The 27,480-nt window shown below is 43.1% G+C and overlaps 1 protein-coding gene across 19 annotated transcripts; it reads left to right on the plus strand.

The window, feature by feature from the left end:
- The first annotated feature begins 828 nt into the window (after nt 1-828).
- eps8a (EGFR pathway substrate 8a, signaling adaptor) lies at nt 829-27,471 on the plus strand. Of its 19 annotated transcripts, none has more exons than XM_078100883.1 (25): nt 940-1,122; nt 8,952-9,005; nt 10,329-10,396; nt 12,295-12,351; nt 12,610-12,677; nt 12,963-13,124; nt 13,205-13,354; nt 13,976-14,058; nt 14,134-14,273; nt 14,869-14,942; nt 15,089-15,215; nt 15,526-15,614; nt 15,955-16,029; nt 16,133-16,281; nt 17,451-17,607; nt 18,460-18,587; nt 19,093-19,204; nt 19,443-19,577; nt 19,669-19,704; nt 20,619-20,642; nt 20,770-21,010; nt 21,107-21,287; nt 21,373-21,505; nt 23,116-23,168; nt 24,416-27,471. In XM_078100883.1, the coding sequence occupies exons 2-24, from the start codon at nt 8,953-8,955 to the stop codon at nt 23,125-23,127; spliced, it is 2,454 nt and encodes an 817-aa protein (XP_077957009.1). In that variant the 5' UTR covers nt 940-1,122; nt 8,952; the 3' UTR covers nt 23,128-23,168; nt 24,416-27,471. The 19 variants fall into 19 exon arrangements, with proteins under 19 accessions (XP_077957006.1, XP_077957013.1, XP_077957011.1 ...); XM_078100884.1 differs by having other exon boundaries at nt 24,656-24,785; XM_040173409.2 differs by lacking the exon at nt 940-1,122 and adding an exon at nt 3,861-3,948 and having other exon boundaries at nt 24,656-25,080.
- The last annotated feature ends 9 nt before the right edge of the window (nt 27,472-27,480 follow it).

A 27,480-nucleotide genomic window follows, 5' to 3' on the forward strand; every position in this document is an offset into this window, starting at 1 on the left:
CAGACTAAAGACACACCTCTTCAGACTCTACCTCCACTAACACACTAACTACCTGGAGCACTTACATTGGACTTATAACGGCTCTTATCTACAGCAAGTTGTAAATTGGCTGATTTGATGAAATCACACTTTCTTGTTTCTTGTTCTTCTGAGTTTGTTTCCTTATGGTTGAAATGTTCTTATTGTAAGTCGCTTTGGATAAAAGCGTCAGATAAATGACGTGTGATGTAATTGATCTTCGGTCACCAGTTATGGGATCCACCAGTAGGGGGCGCAGTATTTCTTCATGGGTTTAAATCCGTGAGTGAAGACTGAAGGGACCTCTTTGGTTGTCTGTTCGTTTCAAATAGTCAGATAGTTTCCTCAAACCACTGAAAGGCTTTGGACCCAAATTCCATTTATTCTGCAACAAACATTCAAACAATTTGTTTCCTTATGTTTTTTTGCAAAACATTAAGTGAAGTATTAAATGGTTCAATATGAAATAAAACAAGCTATTTGAAAAATACATGTTTCATAAAAAAGAAAACTTTATTTTAACTAAACTCTTTGTTCTTCAAATGTATTAATTAAATTTGATTGATTTAATTGGACAGCTATCGAACGGGAAATCCTTCCCAACAAAATAAAATATGTATTATATGAACAATCCATCATTAGTTAATCATCAAAACAAGCTGCAACATTAAAGTGATATAACAAATATGAAATCATTAGGGTGTGTTTCTTTAATCACTTTGAATGCAGGACGAAGACGGTTAACTCTGTATTATCACTACGTTGCACTTCTGTCTTTAACGAGCGTACCAGCAGAAAGGGGCGCGGCTTGAGAAGGGGCGGGGCTTCCTGCCAGCCCTCGCGCAGGGTCCACCCCCCCCGCGCAGGGTACACCCCCCCGCGCAGGGTCCACCCTCCTCGCGCAGGGTCCACCCCCCCCGCGCAGGGTCCACCCCCCCGCGCAGGGTCCACCCCCCCCGCGCGGTGCGGGAAGGTGAAGTTGCTCCAACGGGTCGCTTCATTCCTGTGCCCGAATTACAGCTCAGTCTGTCGGATACAACGAGGCCGAAGGAGCCGCTGGGAGGAAGCCATGTTGTTCTAACGGACCACCGGATGACCCCGCAGGTGAGCTCGTTTTATCCACCTGACAGGATATTTTAGTTTAATGTGAATTCAAACCGAAGCAACTGGATCTGCCCGGAGGAGAGACGGCACCAGACTCCTTTGGAAAAGATCAATATTAAATGATTCCATCATCTTTTTAATCAACTACACATGGACTCATACCATCGGACGAAGTGGTCAGATAACCGCATCGTTTCGGCATGCGACCCGCCACACAAAACTCTATAATATAGTTCTATTATATCAATTAAAGTTCTGGCAGAAGGTCGGCGGAGAGTAACGTTCTACAGCGATGAATCACTATCGGGTCGTAAACACGAGGGCCAGCCATGAGTAAAACCACATGAATAAAAGCCGAGCCGAGCCGAGCCACCGTGCAGGTAACCGGGCAACAGGCGGCCGGTCCCCGGGCTCTGTGCCCGGGTTAAACTGGAAAACAGACGGATTATCTTCATCATTCTTGTTGCTGTTATTATACAGTTTACATTAAAGTCCAGAAACATTACACATAAACAACCGCGAAGATCTTTGATAACGATTAAGGAGACTTGACAGATGTGACAACTGACGAACATCAGGAGGAACATTTACGTTTTTTACTTTTTGTAGATGTAGAAACGGTTCCTATTGGCCCTAAACTGGCGTGTAGGAGGAGCAGGTCCTCTACAAGGTCCAATCACATGCAATGAGTGGTCTCCTGACATGTGAACTACCATCAGACTGCGTCTGCCTGGGGGCCACTTCTGCTTTGCCCCCTGACCTCTGACCTCTCACTCCTCCTCCAGGACGAGACAGTCACTTACATTATTACAACATTTATTTCCAAATGATGTCATATGACATACAAGGAACTCGACTTGGTGGTTGGTGCACAACATCAGACAGGAAGTCAAAGGACGAGAAGACAAGACTATGTCAGTCAGTCAGTGGAGGACCCGTCTGTTGATGAGCAAGGAACTGTTGGTGTGGTCTTAGTCCTGATGGACCTCAGCCTCCTGCCACATGGAAGGGACACAGACCGGTTCTGTCGGGGTGGGAGGGGTCGGCTACCATCTTTTTAGCTGCTTCAGGGTCCTGGAAGCGAACAAGTCCTGCAGGGACGGCAGGTTGCAGCCGATCAGCCTCTCTGCAGAGCGGAGGACACGCTCGTTTACTTGTTGGTTGTTTATTGTTCGCTCCGTTAGCTGGTTGTTGACTCTCTGTGAGCTGCTTCCTGTGGAGGTCAAAGGTCACAGGCGCTCAGAGAGCGCCATGTGCTGTCTCTGAACACTTGTTGTACCTTTTTGAGCTCAGCGTTGTGTAATCTGAACTCATTTGTCCCAGTTTAAGATAAAGAGAAGGATTAAAGTTCACAGCTGGTCCCGGATCAGTTCTCTGCTGGTGTTCCTGGGACACCTCCTCCAGCTGTTTAGAGACTCTATTTCTGGACGTGTCCCTGAAGGTTTTGTCTGAACTGGAGAAGCAAGTCCATGTCAAATCAACCTCCGCTCTTCGTATTCTCACTATTACTATTATTATTCAGACGGAACATTTTGGGATTTGATGAACAAACACAAACCTGCGTTTACTTAAGCTGTAATTGTTCAGATAAAATATACTAAAGTTGAACACAAAATATATGAAAATAACATTAACATAGTTTCAAATATATAAATGTGAGATGAACAAAACAAGTCAACATTGTCTTTTAAAAATAAAGCAAAAAGTTATAACTTAAAAACATCAAAAACCATAAACAATACGTTGTGTGTCGCAATGTCATGGAAAAAAAGACAAAAATATTATGTCAAAAATTAAAGTTAAATAAAAGTTAAAATATACTTTGTTATAACATTCATAACATTAGAAATCAGGAGTTGGTTCATTAATTATTAGCAGTAGATTTTTTTAACTTCTACCGATGATGTCACTGACTGTTGCCGTGGGCGTCTCCAAGGAGAGCCCAACTTGTTTGTGTGTGTGTGTGTGTGTGTGTGTGTGTGTGCGTGTGTGCGCGTGTGTGTGTGTAGTCGGTTGCTGAGTTGTAACCGTACCTGCCGGCCAGGTGTGTTGCAGAGAATCGAGTTCCTCGGCGTGACACTGTGTTTATTGATTAAACGGTACATTCACTTCAATGGGATGAGTCGATCAACAGCTTCTGATCTGAAAATGTTTACATTTCTACATTCTATTTGAAAGAATTCAATGATATTTTTCACGGATCAATTTGTTGGGGAAAGTATCAGCAGATAAATACAACTTTGATTTATACTTTTTAAATTTTTTTAGAGTTTAACTTTGAAAACAAAACTGCAATTGAAGACACATTAATTATTAAAATAATAGAAACTGATTAACTTTGGCTTTACAAAGTGGACTCTGGAACAAACCGTCACAGAGGAGCTCCTCATCAGCCGTTAGCTCAGACTTCCTGTTTCTCTGGGACACCTGAAGTCCCAGAGTGCACCTGTGCTGTAACTGCAGAACAAAGAGTAGACATCAATGAGTTATTAAATTAAGAGCCGCTGATATAGAATCATCAAGACTCATCATGTTTATGGTGATGACTTAACATGAATTATTCATCTAATCATGTTTATCATTGGACATTAAAATCATAGTTATCAGTAGTGAAGCCTGAAGATATGAAAGGTGTGAACAGAGATACAATATGTCTGATTATGTGGAACGTTGTCAGGTTATACCTAAGCCCCTCCCCCACCTGTCAGTAGCCCGTCATTAATTAGAGGCTTAAGTCCTGAGACCTGGATCCTCTGTAATCCGTCCCACACGAAGCGCAGAGACGTCGGTTTGGAACCTGCGGAACTCACCTGTGGACCGGCTCAGGTAGGCTCTCTGTGCTCAGGTCGGTTCTGGTCTCTCCGGGTCCCTTGAGGCCTCAGAGGAAGTGGGCCAGGATGTTTCCAGTAGACCTTGACCCAGTGTGTGTGTGTGTGTGTGTGTGTGTGTGTGTGTGTGTGCGCCAACTCGACCTCTTTTTAGTTCCCCTCGTCTCTTATTTTTAGTTCCTTGCTGCGTCTGTTTGTGGCTTCAGGTCTGACATCTCTATGTGTCGGCTGATATCGCATGTATGTGTGTGTGTGTGTGTGTGTGTGTGTGTGTGTGTGTGTGTGTGTGTGTGTGTGTGTGTGTGTGTGTGTGTGTGTGTGTGTGTGTGTGTGTGTGTGTGTGTGTTATATATGTTCATCTTTATTTAACAGAGTGTTTCCCGCTGTGCAAATCATTGTAGTTCATTTTCCTGAAAATATAATGAAGATCTGTCACGTTCAGATCCTGTCTTGTGTCCCTATATACAAAGCTACAGCTTAGCATGAATACAGGAAATGGCTAAACTTATGATTCATGGCAAGAAAGATTTTACTTGTATAGCACATTTCAACAACAAGGCAATTTAAAGTACTTCAGATAAAACCATTAAAAAAATCCAACTATAAAGCGAGGAGATTTACAAACAGTTAAGAACATTGATACAAAAGAAAAAACGTCATTAAAAGATGTTGATTGTTGAAAAGATTTGAAAAATAAAACAGTGTAATTTTAAGAATACTAATAATGTTGTAGATTGGAGCACTGTTAATGATATTAATTCTAAAATCACAGATACTGTTTAAATATTTTTAAAATTTGAAATGATAATTTCTCAATACACAAAGTCTAAATATATGTTGTGTTGCATATTTTCCAAATTCCTCTTGAAACGTCTTAATAATTTCGTGAGGTTTGTGCAATGGTCGTCGTAGTGGTCGGTGTTGTAGTGGTGGTCGGTTGGCGCGGTGTCGTAGTGGTTGGTTGGCGCAGTTTTGCGGTGGTTGGCTGGCGCAGTGTCGTGGTGGTTGGTTGGCGGGGTTGGTTGTCGTAGTGGTTGGTTGGCGCAGTTTTGCGGTGGTTGGCTGTCGCAGTGTCCTAGTGGTTGGTTGGCGGGGTTGGTTGTCGTGGTGGTTGGTTGTCGTAGTGGTCGGTTGGCGCGGAGTCGCAGTGGTTGGTTGACGCAGTTTCGTAGTAGTTGGTTGTCGTGGTGGTTGATTGTCGTAGTGGTTGGTTGGCGCAGTGTCGTAGAAGTTGGTTGTCGTGGTGGTTGGTTGCCGCGGTGTCATAGTAGTTGGTTATCGTGGTGGTTGGTTGTTGTAGTGGTCGGTTGGCGCGGAGTCGCAGTGGTTGGTTGGCGCAGTGTCGCAGTGGTTGGTTGTCGCAGTGGATGGTTGTCGTGGTGGTTGGTTGTCATAGTGGTTGTTTGCCGCGGTGTCGTAGTAGTTGGTTGTCGTGGTGTTTGGTGTTGTGATGGTGGTTAGTTGGCGCGGTGGTTGGTTGGCGCAGTGTCGTAGTGGTTGGTTGGCGCGCTGTTGTAGTGGTTAGTTGGCGCGGTGGTTGGTTGGCAGGGTTGGTTGGCGCAGTGTCGTAGTGGTTGATTGGTGCAGTGTCGTAGTGGTTGGTTGGCGCGCTGTTGTAGTGGTTAGTTGGCGTAGTGGTTAGTTGGCGCGGTGGTTGGTTGGCTGGGTTGGTTGCGCAGTGTCGTAGTGGTTTGTTGGCGCGGTGGTTGGTTGGCGGGGTTGGTTGGCGCAGTGTCGTAGTGGTTGGTTGGCGGGGTTGATTGGCGCAGTGTCGTTGTGGTTGGTCGTCGTAGTGGTTAGTCGGCGAGGTGTCATAGTGGTTAGTTGGCGCGATGGTTGGTTGTCGGGGTGGGTTGCCGGCGTGTCGTAGTGGTTGGTTGGTGCGGTGTCGTAGTAGTTGGTCGTAGTGGTTGGTTGCCGCGGTGGTTGGTTTGTGAGGTGTCGTAGTGGTTGGTTGGCGCAGTGTCGTAGTGGTTTGTTGGCGCGGTGGTTGGTTGGCGGGGTTGGTTGGCGCAGTGTCGTAGTGGTTTGTTGGCGCGGTGGTTGGTTGGCGGGGTTGGTTGGCGCAGTGTTGTAGTGGTTGGTTGGCGCGGTGTCGTAGTAGTTGGTCGTAGTGGTTGGTTGGCGCGGTGTCGTAATAGTTGGTCCTAGTGGTTGGTTGGCGCGGTGTCGTAGTGGTTGGTTGGCGGGGTTGATTGGCGCAGTGTCGTTGTGGTTGGTCGTCGTAGTGGTTAGTCGGCGAGGTGTCGTAGTGGTTAGTTGGCGCGATGGTTGGTTGTCGGGGTGGGTTGCCGGCGTGTCGTAGTGGTTGGTTGGTGCGGTGTCGTAGTGGTTGGTTGCCGCGGTGGTTGGTTTGTGAGGTGTCGTAGTGGTTGGTTGGCGCAGTGTCGTAGTGGTTTGTTGGCGCGGTGGTTGGTTGGCGGGGTTGGTTGGCGCAGTGTCGTAGTGGTTTGTTGGCGCGGTGGTTGGTTGGCGGGGTTGGTTGGCGCAGTGTCGTAGTGGTTGGTTGGCGCAGTGTCGTAGTGGTTGGTCGTAGTGGTTGGTTGGCGCGGTGTCGTAGTGGTTGGTGCGGTGGTTAGCACTGGGTTAAAACCCCCAGCACCTTTTCTGGCTGTAGTCTGCATTTTCTCCACGTGTCGGCCTGTGTTGTCTCCGGTACCCCTCCAGTCCAGAGACATGGGGATTGATGGTGACTGTAAATGTCCCGTAGGTGTGTGAATGTGACCGTGATGGTTGTGTGTCTCTATGTGACTGGAGACCGGTCCAGTGGACGCCGCCTGTCACCCGATATTAGCGAGGATTGACTCCCCCGACTCAGCCGATCACACTTGTAAACTAGTTAAGAGTGGATGACGACCACGTCAGCAGTCTGAGGATTATAATAATGATATTGTTGGTATTAGCCTTTCGTAACCGTCTCCCTCACACCAGGTGTGACGAGACGGTCTGAGGTGAACGATTCCAGGGACACAGATGGTGGATTAAAGTCGATACACACTAGATGGATATGGATTAAACGCAGAAACTCAGTAATCTGGATTAGATCTCCGCGGCTCTGAGGGCTGTAGAAGGATCTGGTTTGCTTAGTTTAGCATACGAGTGAAAGTAGGAGGAAACTGCTAACCCAGCTTAGCATAGCATTTTACAACTTTTTCCTGTGTTCATGTTGTGATCTTTATAAAGTTAGACGTTAATCTTTGTTCCACTTACCACAGAAACAGGAACATTAACCAACCAGGAAGTGTCCATGTTTACTTCTCCTTACTGACCTTGTGTTTGACTTCTTCACGTCACAGACAAACATCCATGATGATCAGATATTAAACATTAACCGTGGTTACACTATTTGGTTGGTTCTGCCGTCTCAGTGGTCCGTGTACTTCATCAGCTGATATTTGTCTCCTTGTAAACAAACACAACTTGTCCTCTGCTTTGTTCGCTCTCTATAACATCAGAGGTGAACCACGTCACATGACCCCCCCCCCCACTCCCTTTCATATTATATGGAACCCTTTATATATAATCTCACGTCGACTCTCACTCGCTTCTCTCCTCAGTGCCGTTGCCGTGGAAACGCCTCACAGCCCGTGTCTCGCAAACACAGCTGTCTGGCATCGTCATGGCGACCGGCGTCCGTGTGTGGGCTGCGTTCTGATTGGAGGAGATGTGACATTTAAATGCTGCAGTAATGTCTCCTTCCTTTCATAGCGGAGAACTGCTTTTATCACACGGAGACGCTTCTGAAACTGTAAACATGAATATGCAACAGGAACGATGGTTTAGATCAGCGTGCGCCGCCAGAGGTCCTTTACAATAAATAAATAAAATGGTTTTAATTTTCAAAGTTTGAAATTAATATAAAATTATTCATATTATTTGAACAATTCTAGCGGCACATTAGTGTGATGTGAAACATTAATTGATGAAGCACAAACAATTTAAACGAACAGGTTAATAAAACAAACGGCTCCGCCTGTCGTAGCCAAACCAAACAATGTCAAATAGTATTAAAGTAAATATATATGAGCTCCGGAGGAAATGGTTTACAAAACATACATTGTCGGTTATTACATTCTTAATCGGTTAAATTCTTAAGGTCATTTAATCATCCCTAGTTCATGTTTTGATTTTCAGATTCCGAAGTGGGCCGCGGCATTCTGGAGTTTGGGAAGCGCTGGTTTAGATAATATAAACCTGACATGAGCTCTCTCAGGGAGGCCTCGCCGGTTCCTCTCACAGAGGCCTCTTGTTGTCATGGATACAGGCTCCAAAATGGGGTCCGGCTTGAGATTAAACGTGAAGTCCTGAGAAAAGTAATCACAGGGGTCAGCAGCAGTGTCCTTACAGTGAGAGAATTATAATACGTAGGAGTCAACTCTTCATTGCGTTCAGTGGAGCTTAGTTTTTATCACGAGAACACCGTCATAATAAAATATCTGTGCTTTTTATTCATTAAATAGTGATGTCATAAATAAGAACGGAGGACATGCAAAACGTTTCCTGTATTTTATTTTAAAACAAATGTGGTTCATCAACCGCAATGAATTATTATATCCTAATGATCTTACTACAGATCCCATCTGCTGGACGCTAACGTTAGCATGCAGGACTGCAGCTAAAAAGATGGTAGCCGACCCCTCTCACCCCGGTCCCCCACTGACGGACTCTGACGTCCCACCGGTCACTTCTCACTGCACACGTCACCTTCTGTTCGCTGGTGCACTTTTTAAATATATTTAACTTTAACTTGTATTCTTTTATTTTAAACTAACCCATAGCATTATATTTCGTTTTCTTCCTCGTGCACTGTTGTCTTGTCGTCCGTTGTCGTACTGTCTGCTGTCACGCACAAACCGCCATGTCACATTCCTTGTATGTGACATATTTTGCCAATAAATGTTTCCTGATTCTTGACATGGATTTCTGCTCTGAGACCAACTGCATGATGGGAAACTGTGTTCTAACGTTGTCACTGATGGGATTGTGTGTTTGTTGCTGCAGGATGAATGGACATGAAGGCTCCGGCGTCTTCGGCTCCTACGGCTCTCAGACCAAGTCAGTGATGTCACCAGTTAGCACGTTAGCCCGTCTGTTAGCCTCTCTCACAGCAACCCGCCGCTCAAAGGTCAAAGGTTAAACTTCAGAATGTGGAGTTGAAGTTAAGCGGTAAAGAGATCAGAGCTGATCCAGGAAGCTCAAACACTTTTGAGTGTTTTCATTTCTAAACCGTTTACTGCAGTTATGAGTTAAAGATAAAAGTATGAAAGAGAAACATGCTGCCAAAAAAATAACATTTAACAAAATAACAACTACAGCGTTTGAAAAAGAAATGTTTTTAAATGTATTATAGTACATTTATATGATCAAATAAAATCTAATAAATCCATAACATTTGAATCCAAAGTAAAAAAGATGGATATTTAATTTACTTTTTGTGTAGAGAGAAATAATTGTAATATCCAATTATATATTTAATTCATTATTAATATATTCATTTAGTTGGATTTTATTGCTCTTTGTTGTGTTAATATCTAAACGAACAGAATGAAGATCAGTCAGTCAGCCAGGAGGAGGCGGGGCCTGCGGCCTCAATCATCAATCGTTAATTATTGATCGTATGAATGAATAAACTTTAGTTTTGCCGTCGCTGTGACAGGAAACGTGTAGAGAGCAATGAGGACACTGGTCTGAGGTCAGCTAACAGGAAGTGGACAAACCGATCAATGATCGATCGGTTGTGTTTGGCCTCCAATCTCACTCCTCAACGGAAATAAACCAATCGCATGTGTTGGAAGATTAATAGATAAATTACATCTATTAAATTAAATCAAATAAAACAAAGAAAAAATAGTTCTAATTGTACAAATATATGAAACTCTTTGGTTGATATTAGATATTAAAATATGAATATTGTAAATTATAAATTCGAATTTACAATATTCACATTTTAATATTTAATATCAACCAAAGTGTTTTTTATATGTTAGAAAATAAATCTAAATCGCTTGAACTCCGTTAATTGTTCTATAATGATTTTGAAGTAATAATAAATATAATCACATTGCCTCTTTTTTGAATTGTGATTATTCTTTTTAATTCAATTGAAAACTAAACATTTAAACGGTTTTAAAATATAAAACGAGCAGCCTTGACCAATCATATAAACACACACAGACCTTTGATGTCAAGCATCAGTGTGGTTGCTATGGTAACATCCTGTCCTGTTTGTGGACAAGAAAAGAGTAGTATAGTAATAATGATATAAATACATGATACACCGTGTATCTATATTCTGATATACATAGTAACTCCTGTATATAATATGGGTATGTATACATATATATCTTACATATAAATGGATATTTCTGTGTATTCCAGTGGCCGTGGCTCTCGCTCTCCTGAGCCTCCTCAGAATAAAGCTCAGTCAGTTGCCAAAGCTCTGTACGGTGAGTTCATGTCATGTTAACGTCATCCATAAACATACATCTCCATTGACTTACAGTGGGTTTGATTCACTGCCGATTTAGCAGGTTTTCCCACTTACAAAGATGTAGGAGTCTGAGTGACTGTGAGTGACGGAATCTAAAACAAACCAGAAAATCACATTGTAGGTTTCAAAAGTTCAGTAAGAATTCTCACAGACCGGTTAGCTTGTCTTTAGGAAGCCCTGTTCTCCACTCATCACCTGTATTATACCTGTATAAAAGACACGTGTCCACACACTCAGTCTGACTCCAACCTCCCCACAACGGCCCAGACCAGAGAGCTGTAAGGACGTCAGGGACAGAGCTGTAGACCTGCACACGGCCGTGATGGACTACGGGACAACAGCTTGCTGAGAAGACAACAACTATTAGAAAATGGATGAAGAAGACGGTAAATCTCCCTCGGTGTGAGGCTCCATGTAAGATCTCACCTCGTGGGGCGTCAATGTTCATGAGGAGGGTGAGGGATCAGCCCAGAACTACACGGCAGGACCTGCTCAATGACCTGAAACATAAATAGAGCTTTTTGGTCTAAACTCCACTCGCTGTGTTTGGAGGAAGAAGGACGAGTAGAACCCCAAGAACAGCATCCCAGCCGTGACCCATGGAGGTGGAAACCTCATTCCTGCAAAGGGGACAGGCCTCGCCCGTCTCCAGACCCGAACCCAATAGAAACTCTCTGGAGGGAGCTGATGGTCCGTGTTGCCCAGCGACGGCCCCGAACCCTGGAGGATCTGGAGGAGGGGCCCAGAATCCCTGCTGCAGTGTGCAAACCTGCTCAAGAACTACAGGAAACGTGTGATTGCAAACAAGGTTTCTGTTCCAAATATGAGGAAACATTTATTGCCATAACATGTCAGACCTACAAGGAATGTTGGTGCGTAACAGCAGACAGGACGACAAGACAACAGCGCACGAGGAATAAAATAAAATATAAGACTATGGGTTAGTTTCAAAATAAAGGAATAAAAGTTAGTTAAAGTTTCAAATGTTTAAAAATAAAGTGCCCCAGCGAACAGAAAGTGACGTGTGTATTAAGGTTGGTTTTTCAAACGTATCAAATACTTTTGTCATCAATAAACTGAAATATATTTTTTAAATCCTACAATGTGATTTCTTTTAGATTCCGTCACTCACAGTTGAAGAGTTTCTATGATACACTTACAAAGCATGTCGGAGTCGAATTTGTATCAGCTACTTCCTCATTAAATGTCTCCTCATTAACATATCTCCTCATTAAATGTCTCCTCATTAACATATCTCCTCATTAAATGTCTCCTCATTAAATGTCTCCTCATTAACATATCTCCTCATTAAATGTCTCCTCATTAACATATCTCCTCATTAAATGTCTCCTCATTAACATATCTCCTCATTAAATGTCTCCTCATTAACATATCTCCTCATTAAATGTCTCCTCATTAAATGTCTCCTCATTAACATATCTCCTCATTAAATGTCTCCTCATTAACATATCTCCTCATTAAATGTCTCCTCATTAACATATCTCCTCATTAAATGTCTCCTCATTAAATGTCTCCTCATTAACATATCTCCTCATTAACATATCTCCTCATTAAATGTCTCCTCATTAACATGTCTCCTCATTAACATATCTCCTCATTAACATGTCTCCTCATTAAATGTCTCCTCATTAAATGTCTCCTCATTAACATATCTCCTCATTAACATATCTCCTCATTAAATGTCTCCTCATTAACATATCTCCTCATTAAATGTCTCCTCATTAACATGTCTCCTCATTAACATATCTCCTCATTAACATATCTCCTCATTAACATGTCTCCTCATTAAATGTCTCCTCATTAAATGTCTCCTCATTAACATATCGTCAACAGGTTCAGATGAAATCTATTTCCTTCGTTCGTCTGCCAAACATAAAAAGAAAAGTCAAAGTGAGCAAAGTGTGAAATGTTTCTGTGTGTTTTCATTTGAATAACGTGGCACACAAACACAAACCTCGTGACGCAGTAAGCGACAAAATGACACATTTACATCTAAATGAACGTCACCAACATTTGAAGGCTGCTGCGTGTTTCTGCATCTTTACGCATAATGTGAAGTTTTCTATGGAGTTTGTTTTGTTCTTTGAGGATCAGACGGTTTTGAGGCGATATCGGATCAATAATAATCAATAAAGTCTTCTGTTCAAGAACAAAGGAAAAGCTTCACCAGAACGAGCATCAACAGCCTGACGGACACGTCCCAGTACCACGTGGAGGTTCGACTCAATCTTTATTCCTACACGTCAGAATCAAGCAAACCGCGTGCTTCGTAAAGTCAGGATTCACAACAGGACACTTCAGAAGGTTCACTTTCAGTTAGAAATATTGGATTTAACGGTTAATGAAAACAGAAATAAATCCTGAAATGAGTTAATTCATGGTTAAATTTCAGCGGATTGACACATTAATTTGTCAACACCAGAATCTGAAAATAGCCAGAGACATCTGCTCTGAATAAAGTCAGTTTGTGGTGATTTATGAAACATGTGATCGATCTTCAGCACCTGACCACCTTCGTGCTGGACCGCAAGGATGGACTGGTAACTGTGGATGACGGCGTGCGGCGCCTCCGTCTGCTGGACGCCAAGGGGAAGGTCTGGACTCAGGAGATGCTGCTGCAGGTGGAGGAGAAGTCCGTCAGCCTCATCGACCAGGAGACCAAGGTGAGACCATCAGGACATCTGGAGCATGTGGCCTCGAGGGTAGAGGGTTCTCTCTAAAGAGTTCCGCTTGTTCTCTTCAGAAGGAGCTGGAGAACTTCCCCGTCGGGTCCATCCTGCTCTGCCAGGCTGTGATGAACGCCTGCAGCTTCGACTCCATCTTGGCTCTGGTGTGTCGGGAGTCGGGTCAGAGCAAGCCGGACCTGCACCTGTTCCAGTGTGACGACATTAAGGTGGGCGGCCTGTGATTGGTCCTTCTAGTCCACAGAGTAAAAGTATGGAAGCCCATTACTGACAGAAAGGATGGAAGTTAATGGAGGAAAATCGATTGCTATCATGATTTCCAACTATTGTTGTGACCCAACATTTACAAATAATAAAAAATCTCAAAGAAATTACTTCTCAAAATAATGACTTAACCCCAAATCATTTTCTAGTATCTCTAAATAATTCATTGATCCCAAATAATTACTTTATCTCAAAACGATTACATAATACTCTACTAAAATAACTGCTTAGTATTAAACAAAAAAATTGTCTGGCAAGATAAAATGGCCGACATCTTCACATTTGTATTGAACTGAAATTAAATTAATGTAATTTACGACGTTTATGGTAAAAAGTATTTCTGTCATTTCGACACAAAGTCAGTCATCCAATCAATAAAACCATTAATATCAATAAAAGGGATATCAATCGGGAATTAAAACCCAAGTGGAAGGAAAGACTGTGACTTAAAAGATGCTGGTAGAATGTGAATATCAGAGGACCCACGATGGAGCCCTGTGGAACGCCACCACATTAAAGAGTTCAGTCTTTTACCTTCACGTTGTTTGCTTATTATTTCCATTCAGGCAAATCTGATCCACGTGGATGTAGAAAGCGCCATGACGGACGCCAAAGCAGGCAAAGTCAAGAGGAGGCCGGAGGCGTTAAAGTAAGAACCAATCACCAAGCTTGTGAGTGAATACTGGCCGATGATTGGCTGATCTGTGCCTCCGTCTATCTGCAGGATGATCCTAAAGAGTGACGGGGTCATCCCCCCACCCCCTGCCTCTCCCGCCCCCGCACCTCCAACCCCGTTGTCCAATCAAGTGGACGCAAGGAGCCGAGCGGCCGCGTGGTCGGCCTGGACCAATGAGCAGCACGACTGTGAGTGACATCACATCATAGGATAAAACATCACAGCTGAGCCTTTAACTTGTTTAAATTTAATTACTTTATTAAATGTGAATCATTTATATATTGATGTTGTTTTCCAACGAAGTTAAACACACATTATTGATCTACGTAAACCTGTTTACTAGTAAAGTAACTAATAATAATATTAATGATAATAAGATAAAAAAGGAGAATTTTAAGAAGTGAATGGTTTTAAGATTTGAAGAGCAGAAGTTAGTTGTTTAATTTCACATACCCAATGGGATGTAAAATGATATTTGATCAAATATAATAATACATACATATACAAAGCTATTATTCCATTTCTGACACATTAAAATAGAGAAGGTTCTTTGTAGTTTTGTGGAGATTTAATTCACATTTGAAATACCTACCATGAAATGTGTTAATTGAGAAAATACTTGTCTAACATACTGCTGGTAAATGAATCTTAAAATAAAAACATAATGATGTATTATAGAGTAATAATCCGAATCCGTCAGTGAAGATGCAAATGATAAAACATGTGCACGTGTTAATTGTCAGACAGATTTGATTGGTTATTGTGGCTTATTGATGACTGCAGATGAGAAGCAGCGACGCACCTCATTGGACGAGGGGCCGGCGGAGATCTCTGCGCTCCGAGTGGACCGAGACGTTGTGAGTCCTCGATCTGATCTGAGAGCAGCTGAGCGGCCGGGGAGGTCACAAGTGATCAAATGATTTGAGGACAGAAACGCGTGAGGAGGCTGACCTCAGGTCTGTTGGCTTACGGCTAATCATTACACTGACCTTTGTTCTGGCAGCAAATCCTCAACCACATCCTGGACGACATCGAGCGCTTCGTCAACAAGCTGCAGAAGGCGGCCGAGGCCTTCGGCCAGCTCTCCAAGAGGAAGAAGGTGAAGAAGGGCAAGAAGAACGGTCCGGGAGGTGAGCAGCGCTGCTGGTTAGAAATACACAACTAAGATGAAACGACTCAAATGAAGCCTCGTGATGAAAAACAACTCATCGCTGAGTTTTCACACAAATGTTCATTTAAATATGAATTGTCTCTGTAATGATCATGTTTCTGTTAATGGACGTCCACACTAACAGAACAACTCCCTCTTTTACTCGAAACGAGCAGATGATCCACTGAAGAGTTTTCATATTTATATGAAGGAATAGAAATAATTGTTTAAAGGAATAAAACAGGATTTTACTTTTTGGTGTCCCTTTTTGTGTCTGGTTTGTCCACTAGAGGGCGTCCTCACGCTGCGCTCCAGACCTCCGGCGGAGGACGAGTTCGTTGACTGTTTGCAGAAGTTCAAACACGCCTTCAACCAGCTGGTAGGATCCTCGCGGTGACCTCCTGGTGACCTTCTGGTGACCTCGTGGTGACCTCCTGGTAACCTCCTGGTGACCTCCTGGTGACCTTCTGGTGACCTCGTGGTGACCTCCTGGTAACCTCGTGGTGACCTCGTGGTGACCTCCTGGTAACCTCCTGGTGACCTTCTGGTGACCTCGTGGTGACCTCCTGGTAACCTTGTGGTGACCTCGTGGTGACCTCCTGGTAACCTCCTGGTGACCTCCTGGTAACCTCCTGGTGACCTTCTGGTGACCTCGTGGTGACCTCGTGGTCAGAGTGCCGGTAGCAAAGCGTGGCTCATGAAATGTTTGTGACCTTCAGGGGAAGCTGGCGGATCTGATCCAGAACCCGAGTGCTGAGGAGCTGCTTCACTTCCTCTTCTCTCCTCTCCGGATGGTGAGAGTCCCACTTCACGTTCTCCACGAAGGGAGAACTTTGATCTTCTGTTCTCAAACTCTCTCACTGGTATCCAGATTAAACACATCATAAACACCTCCAGGTGATCCAGGCGTCCGGCAGTGTGGATCTGGCTCGCAGCGTCGTGGTTCCTCTTCTGACCCGAGACGCCATCGACTTCCTCCACACCACGGGGACGCCGGAGGAGAGACACCTGTGGGTCGCCCTGGGAGACGGCTGGACCAAATGCAGGTGAGACACTCTTCACAGGAGACACTCCTCACTGGGGAGACACTCCTCACTGGGGACACTCTTCACAGGAGACACTCCTCACTGGGGACACTCCTCACTGGAGACACTCCTCACTGGGGACACTCCTCACTGGAGACACTCCTCACTGGGGAGACACTCCTCACTGGAGACACTCCTCACTGGGGACACTTCTCACTGGGGACACTCCTCACTGGAGACACTCCTCACTGGGGAGACACTCCTCACTGGAGACACTCTTCACAGGAGACACTCCTCACTGGGGACACTCCTCACTGGAGACACTCCTCACTGGGGACACTCCTCACAGGAGACACTCCTCACTGGAGACACTCCTCACAGGAGACACTCCTCACAGGAGACACTCCTCACTGGAGACACACTAACACAGAAGACACTCCTCACAGGAGACACTCCTCACTGGAGACACACTAACACAGAAGACACTCCTCACTGGAGACACTCCTCACTGGGGACACTCCTCACAGGAGACACTCCTCACTGGAGACACTCCTCACAGGAGACACACTAACACAGGAGACACTCCTCACTGGAGACACACTAACACAGGAGACACTCCTCACTGGGGAGACACTCCTCACTGGAGAGACTCTTCACTGGGGACACTCCTCACAGGAGACACTCCTCACTGGAGAGACTCTTCACTGGGGACACTCCTCACAGGAGACACTCCTCACTGGAGACACACGAACACAGGAGACACTCCTCACTGGAGACACTCCTCACTGGGGAGACACTCCTCACTGGAGACACTCCTCACTGGAGACACACGAACACAGGAGACACTCCTCACAGGAGACACTCCTCACTGGAGACACACTAACACAGAAGACACTCCTCACAGGAGACACTCCTCACTGGAGACACTCCTCACTGGAGACACACTAACACAGAAGACACTCCTCACAGGAGACACTCCTCACAGGAGACACTCCTCACTGGAGACACTCCTCACAGGAGACACACTAACACAGGAGACACACTAACACAGGAGACACTGTTTCTTGCCTCAGATGTATCCAGACGCATATTTTAGTTTGTGTTCAGATGACGCAACTCTGCCAACTAAGCCCCGCCCACAATCTGCACAGAGATCAATATATTGATTGCCGTGTCTGTGTCCCGCTCAGGTTGGAGTGGCCGAAGCACCACTACTTCCCCCCCTGTGCACTGACTTTCCACGACGGCTGGGAGCCGCTGCCTAGAGATCAGGATGTTACCCAGCATGCCGAGGGGCTCACTGACGCCAGGATCCAGAGACAAGAAGACCCGAGGATCGGCCTGGAGGTCAATGTTACATGATCAATACCTCCTGTCTGTGTGTAACGTGATCACATGATCGATACTTCCTGTCTGTGTGTCCCGTGATCACATGATCGATACTTCCTGTCTGTGTGTAACGTGATCACATGATCGATACTTCCTGTCTGTGTGTCCCGTGATCACATGATCGATACTTCCTGTGTGTGTCACGTGATCACATGATCGATACTTCCTGTCTGTGTGTCACGTGATCACATGATCGATACTTCCTGTCTGTGTGTCCCGTGATCACATGATCGATACTTCCTGTGTGTGTGTCACGTGATCACATGATCGATACTTCCTGTCTGTGTGTCACGTGATCACATGATCGATACTTCCTGTCTGTGTGTAACGTGATCACATGATCAATACTTCCTGTCTGTGTGTAACGTGATCACATGATCAATACTTCCTGTCTGTGTGTAACGTGATCACATGATCGATACTTCCTGTCTGTGTGTAACGTGATCACATGATCGATACTTCCTGTCTGTGTGTAACGTGATCACATGATCGATACTTCCTGTCTGTGTGTCCCGTGATCACATGATCAATACTTCCTGTCTGTGTGTAACGTGATCACATGATCGATACTTCCTGTCTGTGTGTAACGTGATCACATGATCAATACTTCCTGTCTGTGTGTAACGTGATCACATGATCGATACTTCCTGTCTGTGTGTAACGTGATCACATGATCGATACTTCCTGTCTGTGTGTAACGTGATCACATGATCGATACTTCCTGTCTGTGTGTCCCGTGATCACATGATCAATACTTCCTGTCTGTGTGTAACGTGATCACATGATCGATACTTCCTGTCTGTGTTGCAGTCGGCGGTTCAGAACTTCCCCCTCGCAGACGGATCCTCCTCCTGTGGATCCTCCAGAGGAATGCAGATCCCGGATCAGGACGCGGCCGCGGCGGCCTTCGAACAGGCCGTCAGCCGTCGCACAGACGGGTAACCGTGAGGTCACATGACGTCCTGCAGAACTGACCCCAGATCTGCTCTTTACTGCTCTTCATTCATCAATAATAAACTAAACTCCTCTAGAATAGATTCGTTAGAATGAATCAGGACTTATTTGTCATTCAGTATTCATACTTTTCTTCTCTTTATGAATTTCATTAATATGAGAAAAACTAAACTATTATTTTGTTTATTTCAGTATTTACTAAATATTTATTGCTGAATAAAACCTGTCTGACACGTTTATTCATGATAATCTCATATTGATTTAATCTTTCTCATTCATACTTTTTCCACTTGAAGAACTGAATTCATTTAGTTAAATATCATTTTTTCTCTGACTGAAGTTTTGACGTTTCTTCCTCAAACAAACAAATCAGTCAGATTGTTAAGATATAAAATTCATCATTCACTCACTATTATTCACATACATGCAGAATTTATATGTAATATCACTGTAAACCTTCCGTATTAATTAATTCTTGGTGTATTTCAGGAGTTTTGAAGCCGACAGCAGAATTCAACCAAAACTTTTTGCCAAATGTAAATACGACTTTGTGGCGAGGAACAGCTCGGAGCTGTCGGTGCTCCGGGACGAGGTCCTGGAGGTTTGTTCCTGATCAATAAGCCATTACAAGCATCATGGTCACAATCGTTTACTATCTCTGAAGATTAAAAAGTGCAATATGTCAATATGTCACCTTTTCTTCATTTCAAAAATGAAATGTATCCACAAAACAGTTGAATATTCCTGTTGCGTTTTAATGAAAGCGAACACCTGCTCAGGTAAATGCGTTCATTGGAAGCAGAAGCAGGCGTTGATGCCGGCGTTCTGATGCCCGTCAGGTGCTGGACGACAGGAAGCAGTGGTGGAAGGTGGGGAACGGCGCCGGGGCGTCCGGCTACGTGCCCAACAACATCCTGGAGATCAGCGGCGGCGGGGAGGGGCGAGGGGAGCCCGTCTACAGCCACACCATACAGGTATGTACCTGAACGCATCATCAGCACCTTCATGGCCACCTGCATCACCTTCATCACCAGCCTGCTTCTGCTTTGTTGTTCACTGTTGAAGCTGATGATGCCAAAGAAGGAGTTTGAGTTGTTTAAGGTAAAACTCTGTGTTTTGCTGTGGAGGTTCTTATTTTTCTTTTAAAGGAACAGTCTCACGTTTTGGTCAAATGTTTCATTTGCTTGCTTGTTTGTCAATAGCTCAGATGCTAACACGTGCTAAACCAACAACGTCTGCTTTTTTACATTAAACCTTTAAAAATCTATTTCTGCTGCTGTTCAATAACCAACATTATAATACGGTGGATGAAATGTGATTGGTTGAGAGTCACAGGGTTTATTATTCAGCGATAATAAGTAGCAGGTTAGTTCACAAATGATCAGGTGGACGTCATGAGCCCTGTGAATCAATGAGGCCCAATGCTGTTCACATATCATTCTCTGCACTACTGAATGAGATGCACAACGTTCAGGCAGCGATTTACTTACTATCTGTAATTTTGCTTCGTATTATAAAAGCAGTAAGATAATTGAAGTAGTACTTTATCCTCAATAATGTGACTTCTCTTTAGCCTTAAATGAGCTGTGAATTAGAAGTGGTTGTTTGACGCAGCTAGGCTAACGGTTTCCCTTTTGACTCCAGTGTTTGTGCTAAGCTAGGCTATGTCCCACTCAAATATAATAGCTGTCATCAGAAACCTCAAGAGAAACTTCTAACCGCTTCTATAATGTTTGTATCTTGTGTAGCTTCCACAACAGCAACTAGCTTTAAACAAGTAGCATTTGTGGTTGCCTTAGCTAGCAGTGTCCCTTTGCTCCCGCTGTTTGTGCTAAGCTAGGCTAGCTACGTTGTTGGGAGGCAGGTTAAGTGGTGTCATTCTCTGAATGTAAGACTGTTCCTTTAAGTGTTTGTGAGTTTGATCTTTGCGTTTTAGTTTTATAATGTGTAGAACTGTTTGTGTAGAACTGTTTGTCTTCATGTTTTTATGTTTTTCATTTCACACATTTTCCAAGCAATTACTGGGAGAGTTGAACGAGGTAAATAAACAATACAAATATTTGGGCAGTAAGATTTTTGTGTTTTAAGTGTTTTTAAATTGTCAGAAAATCAAACATTACAATAAGTGGTATTTTCAGAATAAAGACTCTTCTGGTCCTCTTTCAGAAGCAGACCACCAGGACCGACCCCGTCCCCGATAAACCGCTGGTGACTCCCATGCCTCCGCCTCCGACGCCGCCTCCTCCGGCACCCGCTAGGCTCCCCACGCCGCCGCTGCCTCCGCCCGCCACCGTCAGCCGCCAGAACAGCACCACCTCCAGCGAGAGCGGTGGTGTCGCCATGCGGGACCACAGAGGCCAGAAAGACCAGAAAGACCAGAAAGACCAGAGGCCTCCACCCGTCACGCGTGAGTCTGAATGTTTAAATATGTGAGATGTTTAAATCTGACCAGTAAACACTCGCTGAGGCCGGTCCAGGTGTTTTCATGCTCCTCTTCCTGCAGGGAGGAAGTCCAACATGGAGGAGGTCCAGGACGAGCTGATGCACAGACTCACGCTGGGTCGCAGCGCCCAGAAGAAGTTTCCGGTTTCTACTCGTGGAGGTTTGCCCTCAAACAGCATCACCTACGACTCGTCACCTGAGGACGTGAAGGCCTGGCTGGAGGCCAAAGGCTTCAGTCCAGTGTGAGTCTCTGGGTGCACGTGTGTGTGTGTGTGTGTGTGTCCAGGTGTGTCCAGGTGTGTCCTGACTGTGTGTCTCCTGCTGCAGCACCATCACCAGCCTCGGCGTGCTGACGGGGGCTCAGCTCTTCTCCCTCAACAAGGAGGAGCTGAGAACCGTTTGTCCCGACGACGGCGCTCGAGTCTTCAGCCAGGTGACGGTCCAGAAGGCGGCGCTGGAGGTGAGTGTCACAGGTCAACACTTTAAACTGTGTTCTTCTCCACAACTTGTTTTTCTTGTTTGAGAAGTTACTTTATTCTTTAATTGTCCCGTGATTTACTTAATCAATCAATGTACAATCAAAAGAAAACTGTAAAGTAACTAAGTTTAAAAAAGGGGAATCGTCAAAAATATGACCTCCTCACATCTAACCCTGACCACTGTTCCTTGACCTCTGCGGAAGAGGTCATGGGGTCAAGGAAAGGAGGTTAGGAGAGTTCATGAGGAGGAGGAAAGGACACTGAGCTGCGTAGTTGTTATGAGGCGCCGTTTGTAAAATGTTCTAAAATCCTGCGCAGTTTTGCCACATTTAGAATTATCACGTGAACAAAAAGCACGACAGTATTCATATGTCACTTTTTCAAACATTTAGAGAGAAATTCATAGTCAAGTTGTTAAATAATATGATAATGTTATAATAAAATGATAAATCTAATTTGACCGTGAAGGGGGGGGCGCGGATGGTCTCGGTCAACGGGGGAAATCTAATTTACATTTAACATTTAGATACAACATTTACATTTAACATTTAGATATAACATTTACATTTAACATTTAGATAACACATTTACATTTAACATTTAGATATAACATTTACATTTAGATTTAACATGTATATTATTTAACAACTTTGTGTTAAGGCCAAACATTATCCTTAGCAAAGTTATTGCATGAATTGACATGAATTTCTCTCTAAATGTTTGAAAAAGTGACATATGAATACTGTCGTGCTTTTTTGTTCACGTGATAATTGTAAATGTGGCAAAACTGCGCAGGATCTTAGAACGTGCCACATTTTACAAACGGCGGCCACAGCTTGTCGGTGACGTCCGTCTGCAGCGTCTCAGGTGCTTCATGTGTTGTTACAGTGAGTCATGCAGACTCACAAACATAAATTATGCGGTTTCGGTTACTCACATGATCTGTGTTTCTACGTCATGATCATTATTGCTCATATGGCCCAATGACACGGCACTATTTAAATATTGTGGGTCGGAATAATCTCCTTTCCTTTGCTAAAGGACGGTCCAGCGGTTCCTTTGCTAAAGGAGCCAAGTAAGGAAGCATTGAAGCTCCTTTCCTTAGCGTCAGAGAATAGAACAGCTCTCATCATGACGCCACTTCCACTACTTCACTCAGTGAGGAACTTTCCTAAGAACATTTGACAATTCAAATCTAGCCCTAATATTTCCAGAATACAGTCCTAATATTTCCACAATACAGTCCTAATAGTTCCACAATACAGTCCTAATAGTTCCACAATACAGTCCTAATAGTTCCACAATACAGTCCTAATATTTCCAGAGTAAAGTCCTAATATTTCCAGAGTAAAGTCCTAATATTTTCAGAATAAAGTCCTGATATTTTCAGAGTAAAGTTGTTGCTGATGATATTCTACGAAGCAGAAGTAGCGGCTGCCTTAGTAGAAGAATGTCTGATCTGAAGTGTGTTTCTATTATCAGGTCTTTATCTCAGGAAACTCCGTCTCGGCTGCAGTGTGTTTGTGTCTCTGAGCTTTCTGTCCCCAAACTCGTCCACGCTCTGCTGTTTCCTGTCTATTTCCTCCTGCAGGTCTTCTTCTGAGCCTCCTTTGATCTTCTCAATCTGTTACCACATTCATTCAGGTATTATTCAGGTGTCTTCACAAACGGAAGCTTCCGTCTGCTCGACAGATTTAAGAGTTGGTTTTTAACTAGTTGGTTTTAACTTGGGACTGACTGGTCTTTATCTGGGACTAGTTGATCTTTAGACTCTGTCCCTGTAAAAATGTACTTCTCCAACTTCTACATTAATATGTTCATTGATCAACTAAAGACTAAACTAAACCACCAACAAACAAATGGTTTTGTCGTCTTTAATCTTGTTCAAACCCCACTTCAGGCGTTTATTAGGTTTTGATATAAATCACTAAATTATGTAAATATAACTTGATTCTGTCGGTCAGAACAAAGCTCTGACGTTTTAAGGTTGTATTTCTCTCCCAGAGCCCGTAGAGACCAGGATGTAGATCTCTCAACGCTGTGCTAGCTTAGCTTCAATTAGCATCATAAAGTTGGCTGCCCTGTGATGTCAAACAATTATTATTAAATCTGTGGTCTCACAGAGAATGAGAACAAAAGTCACGTCATTATTAATAAATACAATGAATACATATATAAATAAATGAATGCGTAATTGAATAGATTATAATATTGATCAACTTTCTACAGTATACTATTTTTACTTTCCCTTTAGCAATAAACGTATTTTAAAAAATACATATTTGTTTGTCCAAATGTCAATTTTTATTTTGTTTTGCTTACTGTGGAAAGAATTTAAGTTAATAGAAGTATTTTATTTTATTACTGTTAATTTCAGCAACTTTTTCTACTAAAATTAATTCAAATATTTGAATTCTAATATAGAAGAATTATTTATCTGTAATGCATTCATTTGAATATATGTATCTGTATGAATATCTGTAAATACAAAGTATATACATACATACACTCACATTTATTTATGTATTTATTTCTCAGTATTTCGATGAGTCTCACTAATCCTGCTTTAAACACAATCCAACCATTTTAATACTCATTTGCTTTTTGTTTGGTGTAACAGAACTTTACAAAGTACTCTGTTACCCAGCATGCACCCTTCCTCAACCAGCTCACTCCCTCTGTATCTCCATGCTCCTGCTCGTCAATGCGCCCAGCGGCTTCCTGAGCTTCTTCACCTGCAGAGACGCTCAGTAGAAACATCTTCCACTTCCTGTTTAGAGTCTACGTCTAACCAGATGTTTGTTTCCTCCCCCGTTGCCTCACCTCTCTCTCCTCTCCCCCCGTTCCCTCCTTGGCCTCCTCCCCTCTCCTGCTCCTGTCTGTGTCTCCAGAGGGGCTCAAGCTCTGAGCTCCAGGAGATCATGAGGAGGCGACAGGAGAAGCTGGCGTCCATCACCTGTGACTCGGGCGTGGAGTCTTTGGACGAATGCAGCGCCCGCTGACCTCCACACGGCTTCCTTCCTTCCTTCCCTCTCCTTCTCACTCCCTCACCTCCTTCCCCCTCCCTCTATACTTTTATTTTACTTCTTTCAAACTGCATCCTGCTGTTTTCTCGCCCTCTCCGTCTCCAGGCGGCGGCGGAGCACGCCGACTTCGTGGAGATTATGCGGCGCCGGCAGAAACTTCTCGTCTCATCTCCGTAGCAACGATGTTCAAAAAGAATAAGAGCGTTGGATCAAAAATACACTGAGAGAATATTCTGCATGTTTGCCTGAAGCTCTCCTGGAAGTTTGGTGTTTAGGAGGTGAGGAGAAGCCGCTCAGTAGTTTTTCTGTATTTAAGAACTGGACGTTGTCATGACGACGTGTCTTGGGAGTTCAGCAATTGTTGCCCGTCGCCACCAGTGGACAGGAAGTACACATTTTGCCTCTGGTCGAGACCTGTCAATCAGTATATAGCCCTAAAGCATTCAAGACATACAATAAATCCACAGAGAAATGGGATGGGATGAGAGGAGTCCCCTGCTGGTCACTACAGAGAATGCAACTTTAACACGTGAAGATAAAAATCTGATTAATCTTTTACTATCTAGAGATAAAAAAACTGACAAGTAGATAACAAGCTTCTTCCATAAAAAATCATCCAAATGAAACGTAATAAAATAATTCATCACAATAGCTTGTTTGAGAACTGAGAACGTTCTGTGACTTCAATGTAAAGAAGATAGACAAGAAGAAAGAACTCAGGCTCGTTTGCCCAGAAGAATAAAATGTTCATCTATCCATCTTCACACGGCTCATCCTGCACACGGGGTCACGGGGGGGCTGGAGTCCATCCCAGCCAACTTCAGGCGATAGACGGGTTCATCCTGGACTGGTCACCAGCCAATCGCAGGGCTACACAGAGACACACAACCATCCACACTCACATCCACACATCTACGGGCAATTTAAGAGTCCCCATCAACCTGGTCCCCAGAGCAGGTCTCTGGACTGTGGGAGGAACCCGGAGAACCCGGAGAGAACCCACGGAGACATGGGGAGAACATGCAGACTCCACACAGAAAGGGTTCTGGGCGGAGTGGAACCAGGACCTTCTTGCTGTGAGGCGTTGACCACCACGCCACCGTGCCCCTCCAGACTAAAATAAATAATAGGCTAAATTGTATTAGAATAAATTGATCATGAAAACATAACAATAGACTAATAAATATAATTGTACATTTCTGACGAGAGCACTATATCCATAGTATGTCATCTATTTGTTTCATGGTAGTATGAAGAGTTTCAAATAGTTGATTTTGGAACTGATAAAGTAAATGAGGAAACATCCTCTTATGATTTAGATGTTATTGGATTTGTCGATTTGTTGCTGAAAAATCAAAACGGCTGAATGTTTCTATGTAAATGTCTCTGCAGACATTTTCTATCCAAACACTGAAATGATTGTTAGTCAGCTGACTCAGCAAAGGGACGACCTTTAACATGAGGAATGTTTTCTTTAGACTCCGCCCACAATAACAGAAAAGTGCCGTTAGCATTGGACACCATCATGTGTGGCGACAGGAAGCAGAGTGACAGACGGTCTTTTCAATAAGTTACAAGCTGAGTGATGTGAATACGACTCGTAGAACTTTGAGAACCATGGTAACTTTGTTCTTATGGAACCAACTTCTCATGTTGTATGAAGTTTTGTCAGCAGCGACTCTCCACATGAACGGAACCGACAACTAAACGTTTCTATAACTCTTCTATAACTTAAATTCAGACGCAGATCTTTTCCTCAACACTTCCTCCATGTTTGTTTGTATGTATCTGATTCCTTCAGTCTGAGTGGCGTCAATACAACGACAACAACAATAACAGACACACAACTCAATACTGCTTCACTCTGACTTAAAAACAATATTTATGTACAGAGAATATTTTGTATATTTTGAAGAATTTTTACTCTGTGATCTAGAGACAGAAAAACTTTCAAAAGGGAAGTTAGAACATAAACCACTTTTATATTATTTTATACTAAAATACTGTAAAAAATAATTTGGGTATGAATTATTGTGTGTGTGTGTATATATATGTATATATGTATGTGTATATATATAATATATGTGTGTGCGTGTGTGAATATATGTGTATACAGTATATATATAAAAAAATTAGTGCTGTCAAACGATTAAAATATTTAATCACATTTATGTCATAGTTAACTCAAAATGAATCACAATTAATCGCAAATTTGTATTTATTTTAAATATCCCTCCATTTATTTTATTCCCCATTTATTTGAATGCTCTTATCAACATGGAAAAGTGGATTGGGTTGCTTTACGCAAATGTTTTATTTTATTGAAAAACTACATTGCCAAACAGAGCGTTACAAAATAAAATTATAAAGTGCACATTTCAGGTAAAGGGTTTTGTATGAAATGATTTGCCTGAAAAAAACGATTTACATGTTAAGGTGTAAATCAGTTTAATATATGATCATATGTTGGTATGCTGTCTTGCTGGAGTTGTTTTCTTTCCTACATGTTTTGTGAGTGACATTTATAGGACTGTCCCTCAAACAGGGTCGAGTAGCTGGGTCACAACATGTAAAGTTAAACTCGCTAGAAAAAAATTGACGATGATGTGTGTGCATGTATGTATGTATATACATATGTATATATGTGTGTGTGTGTGTGTATATACATGTATGTATGTATATATATATATATGTATACATATATGTATGTGTATGTATACATATAGGTATGTGTATATATATATACATACACACATATATAGTGTATGTATGTGTATATGTATCTACATATACACATATATTTATACATACACACACGTATCTAGAAGCCAACAAAACAAATTTCTATGTATGTAGTTAACATTGTGCCTTTTTATATATAAATCTGCTCATTCTGCAATAAAAGATTTTTTTCTTCTCCATGTTCCTTT

This window comes from Gasterosteus aculeatus, chromosome 4 (assembly GCF_964276395.1).
Source record: "Gasterosteus aculeatus chromosome 4, fGasAcu3.hap1.1, whole genome shotgun sequence".
Classification (NCBI taxonomy): Eukaryota; Metazoa; Chordata; class Actinopteri; order Perciformes; family Gasterosteidae; genus Gasterosteus; species Gasterosteus aculeatus.